Source organism: Limulus polyphemus, unplaced genomic scaffold (assembly GCF_000517525.1).
Source record: "Limulus polyphemus unplaced genomic scaffold, Limulus_polyphemus-2.1.2 Scaffold10225, whole genome shotgun sequence".
NCBI classification, from domain to species: Eukaryota; Metazoa; Arthropoda; class Merostomata; order Xiphosura; family Limulidae; genus Limulus; species Limulus polyphemus.
The window spans coordinates 7,446-12,412 of record NW_013675835.1 but is presented as its reverse complement, the minus strand read 5'-3'; the positions used below and the strand labels follow the sequence as shown (position 1 = coordinate 12,412).

General features: G+C 35.1%; 1 protein-coding gene across 1 annotated transcript in view; it reads right to left on the bottom strand.

Annotated features, from left to right (window-relative positions):
* LOC106476298 (rho GTPase-activating protein 15-like) overlaps positions 1 to 4,638 on the bottom strand; it is an 11,508-nt gene extending 6,870 nt beyond the window's left edge. The window contains exons 1-3 of the mRNA XM_022380211.1: positions 4,600 to 4,638; positions 3,524 to 3,692; positions 2,014 to 2,115 (exon numbers count right to left, since the gene is read on the bottom strand). Of these exons, the coding sequence (XP_022235919.1) occupies positions 2,014 to 2,115; positions 3,524 to 3,692; positions 4,600 to 4,638 (310 nt within the window). The remainder of the gene's footprint in view (positions 1 to 2,013; positions 2,116 to 3,523; positions 3,693 to 4,599) is intronic.
* Between the last annotated feature and the right edge of the window lie 329 nt (positions 4,639 to 4,967).

Below are 4,967 nucleotides of genomic sequence, written 5' to 3'. Positions count from 1 at the left end.
GACTAAAAGTATTGTCGTTCTGTTATCCACACTCGGTTAACAAAGAAACCCAGACTAACAGTATTGTCGTTCTATTATCCAGACTCAGTTAACAAAGAAACCCAGACTAACAGTATTGTTGTTATATTATCTAAACTTAATTAACAATGAAACCCAGACTAACAGTATTGTCGTTCTATTATCCACACTCAGTTAACAAAGAAACCCAGGCTAACAGTATTGTCGTTCTATTATCCACACTCAGTTAACAAAGAAACCCAGACTAAAAGTATTGTCGTTCTGTTATCCAGACTCGGTTAACAAAGAAACCCAAACTAAAAGTATTGTCGTTCTATTATCCAGACTCAGTTAACAGAGAAACTCAGACTAACAGTATTGTCGTTCTATTATCCAGACTCAGTTAACAGAGAAACTCAGACTAACAGTATTGGCGTTCTATTATACACTCCCAGTTAACAAAGAAACCCAAACTAACAGTATTGTCGTTCTATTATCCACACTCGGTTAACAGAGAAACTCAAACTAACAGTATTGTCGTTTTATTATCCACACTCGGTTAACAAAGAAACCCAAACTAACAGTATTGTCGTTTTATTATCCACACTCGGTTAACAAAGAAACCCAGACTAACAGTATTGTCGTTCTATTATTCAGACTCAGTTAACAAAGAAACCCAAACTAACAGTATTGTCGTTTTATTATCCAGACTCAGTTAACAAAGAAACCCAGACTAACAGTATTGTCGTTCTATTATTCAGACTCAGTTAACAAAGAAACCCAGACTAACAGTCTTATCATTCTATTATCCAGACTCAGTTAACAAAGAAACCCAGACTAACAGTATTGTCGTTCTATTGTCCAGACTCAGCTAACAAAGAAACACAAAGTTATATAAGTAATTTTGCCAAATATTGATTTATCGCTTCATAACTAAACCTGATATTAATTTAAATTATTTTTCCAGTTTAAAGACAGAATATATATAGTTTATCCATCGGCCCACTCTTTCCCTGTTTATAAATGAACATTTGGAACTGATTTAAGTAACTAGTCCAGTATTTTACTTGACTTTAACAAACACTACAGAAATTAAATTTCAATAAAGATGTTTAATTATTAAAGAGCCAGGATTTGAAGGAGACTGAACATGAAACCTAACCTACTGAATGGACATTTAGCACTTTAAATGTAAGCAAAAACCTCAAAATATAAGATTAACACGCCTCGTGTTCTAGATATACAAACCTCAAACACGTGACTGATACAGAGCTCGTGTTCTAGGTATACAAACTTCACACACGTGACTGATACAGAGCTCGTGTTCTAGGTATACAAACTTCACACACGTGACTGATACAGAGCTCGTGTTCTAGGTATACAAACTTCACACACGTGACTGATACAGAGCTCGTGTTCTAGGTATACAAACTTCACACACGTGACTGATACAGAGCTCGTGTTCTAGGTATACAAACTTCACACCCGTGACTGATACAGAGCTTGTGTTCTAGGTATACAAACTTCACACACGTGACTGATACAGAGCTCGTGTTCTAGGTATACAAACTTCACACACGTGACTGATACAGAGCTCGTGTTCTAGGTATACAAACTTCACACACGTGACTGATACAGAGCTCGTGTTCTAGTTATACAAACTTCACACACGTGACTGATACAGAGCTCGTGTTCTAGGTATACAAACTTCACACACGTGACTGATACAGAGCTCGTGCTGTCGGTATATAATCCTCACACACGTGACTAATACAGAGTTTAGACTACAAATTTGTGAGTTGTTGATCTCAATGAAGTACAACAGATAAAGTTACATTTCAAATGCTGTTAACGTAATCATCTTATTTACAGCATCACACAGAGTGCCACCTCCCGGAAAAAAAACAACAATAAACAAACCCGAGGCTCATCGATATATTGTAGATTGAAATATGCCAAGTAAAATTTAGATTTTTAACTTTTCGTTCAAACTCTTGTAGTAGGATAATTACTTACCAAAAAGTTCTATTTGTGCGATACATTTCAAAACAAACTTAGGAATATTGGTTTTCTCCCTTTCACACAAACTTTGAAGGCTGTAGCCAAACACTGGTTCATCTGTTTAAAAAAAATATATACATTTATAATTTACCTGTGCTCATATGATGCACTATGACTACGTTGTAACATTTTTTACATTAAAACTAACAATCTACTCAACCAAATGTATGACTTGAATTACACATTCCTTGAATGTTAAAATTAACAAGCAAAACTAAACATGATCTACAAATCAAGTGATATTAAGAAAACAAGTGCAAATGTCCCAGTAATGTTATACTTTATGTCTAAGTCTCACAAATTTTATTGACCTTTGATCCGTGATCTTCTAAAGTTAATCAACTTTGTGCGTAGTACCTGTTTATATAAGTTTGGCTAATATCCATTCATCCTGTATTAAAACATCATGTCTACAAGGTTGGGGAAGATTTCCTATTTACCAGTGACTTTTGACTAATGACCTTTAAAAGTTAATCAGGTCTAGAACTTTGTATGCAGCACCTGTTTATATAAGTTTGGCTAATATCCATTCATCCTGTATTAAAATATCATGTCTACAAGGTTGGGGAAGATTTCCTATTTACCAGTGACTTTTGACCGATGACCTTTAAAAGTTAATCAGGTCTAGAACTTTGTATGCAGCACCTGTTTATATAAGTTTGGCTAATATCCATTCATCCTGTATTAAAATATCATGTCTACAAGGTTGGGGAAGATTTCCTATTTACCAGTGACTTTTGACCAATGACCTTCAATAGTTAATCAGGTCTAGAACTTTGTATGTATTACATTTGATATAAGTTTGGCTAATATCCATTCATCCTGTATTGAAATATCATGTCTACAAGGTTAGGGAAGATTTTCTATTTACCAGTGACTTTTGACCGATGACCTTCTATAGTTAATCAGGTCTAGAACTTTGTATGTATTACATTTGATATAAGTTTGGTCCAAAACACATCTATTCAATAATGAGGTATCCTGTGTACAAAAACGGGACGGACAAACCAATACATCCCGCTCTGCTTCCCGAAGCATGGGAAGTATAAGAACAGGAAGTTATATTGTTTCTCTATCGAATTATCAATTCAGGACATTAAAGCGTTTGTTTTTCGTCTTAAAGCTACACAATGAGATAGCTACACTCTGTCCACTGTAGGAATCGAACCCTGGATTTTAGCGTTGATAATTAAGACAAGAATATTAAAATACGCTATTTTTCTCAGTTATATTCCTTTAGAATTCAGGTGAAATTCGTTTAAATATTCTAGCATTAAATAAACATCAGCTTTTTTATTAATTAGAAATTGAACTGTAATAATTTTTTTTAAAAAACACTGTTTTCATACTTTGAAGAACTGCTTAGAGATTAAGCCTAACTTACATATTTCTACTCAATCTCGTACCTAACGAAAACGCACAGAAACAGAGAGTCTTATATTATATAAGAACTGGGTTCAATTACCTTTCAGAATTCCTTTCCTTTTCAGATTTTCTATGGATGGACGTTTGTGGAAAAAATGAAGTAATTTGTTGTGGATCTTTTTCCTGTCACAGAGACTGGTAAAAAAAGCTTCATGCGCGTTTTTTAGATGATCAACTGTAGAAAACAAACATATGTAGGGATGATACGACTATACATGAATCATTTATGTATGATTTTCAATATTCAAATTTAAGTTTACAGTTTTTTTGTGTGTGATTTAATATCACGAATTATTGACTAGATAAACAAAAAACGTTACATAAGCAAATGAAATGTAAAGATAAGATCGAATAGAGAAACGATCCTGGTTAGGGTGCTCTACTCGTAATATGCCAGTATCGAGATCGAAATTTATCATCAAACGTGTTTCATCTGTGGGGGGCTTTATAATGATACGATCAATCCCACTATTCGATTCGAGAAGTACAAGAGTGGGTGGTGTTGACTAGCTGCCTTCCTTCTACTCCATCACTTCTAAGTTAGGGACAACTAGCACAGATAGCCAAAGTTATTAAACGGGAGAAATTAAACAAACTTTCCCTAACTTAGAAGTGATGGACTAGAAGGAGGCTATCTGTGCTAGCTGAAAGTTATTAAACGGGAGAAATTAAACAAACAATCTTCAGCTAAATATTACGATTTTCTCTTTTCTTATATATATTACGATGTTTGTGTTTCTAAGTTTATGGACAGTGAAACAAATACTTATACTTCTATGGTCTGAACAGTGAAACACATTAAATCAAATCTAGGTGAATATAAGAACAACAGAGATAGCTGTATGGTAAATGTTCAAAGTTTAATGTGTATGTAAAAAATTACAATATTTCCAGGTAACAACCCTTCTTGGTAAGCACGTTTGGTTTGATTTGAATTTCGCGCAAAGCCACACGAGAGCTACCTGCGCTAGCCGTTCCTAATTTAGCAGTGATAGACTAGGGAGAAGACAAGTAGTCAACACCGCCAACTCGTGGGCTACTATTTTACTAACGAATAGTGAGCTTGACCGTTACATTATAACGCCCCCATAGCTGAAAGATCGACCCTCAGATTACCTTAACTCGAGCACCATAACCACTAGGCCATGTATACATTTTAGGTTCATTATATAAAGGAAGTCAATCAAAACTCTCTGTAAGCTAGGACAGTCCTTTCTCTGTATGCTAGGACAGTCCTTTCTCTGTAAGCTATGACAGTCCTTTCTCTGTGAACTAGGACATTAATTGATTTGTAAGCTAGGACAGTCCTTTCTCTGTGAGCCAGGACATTAATTGATTTGTAAGTTAGGACAGTCTTTTCCTTGTAAGCTAGGACAGTTCTTTCTCTGTGAGCTAGGACAGTCATTTCTCTGTGAGCTAGGACAGTCCTTTCTCTGTGAGCTAGACAGTCCTTTCTCTGTGAGCTAGGACAGTCATTTCCCTGT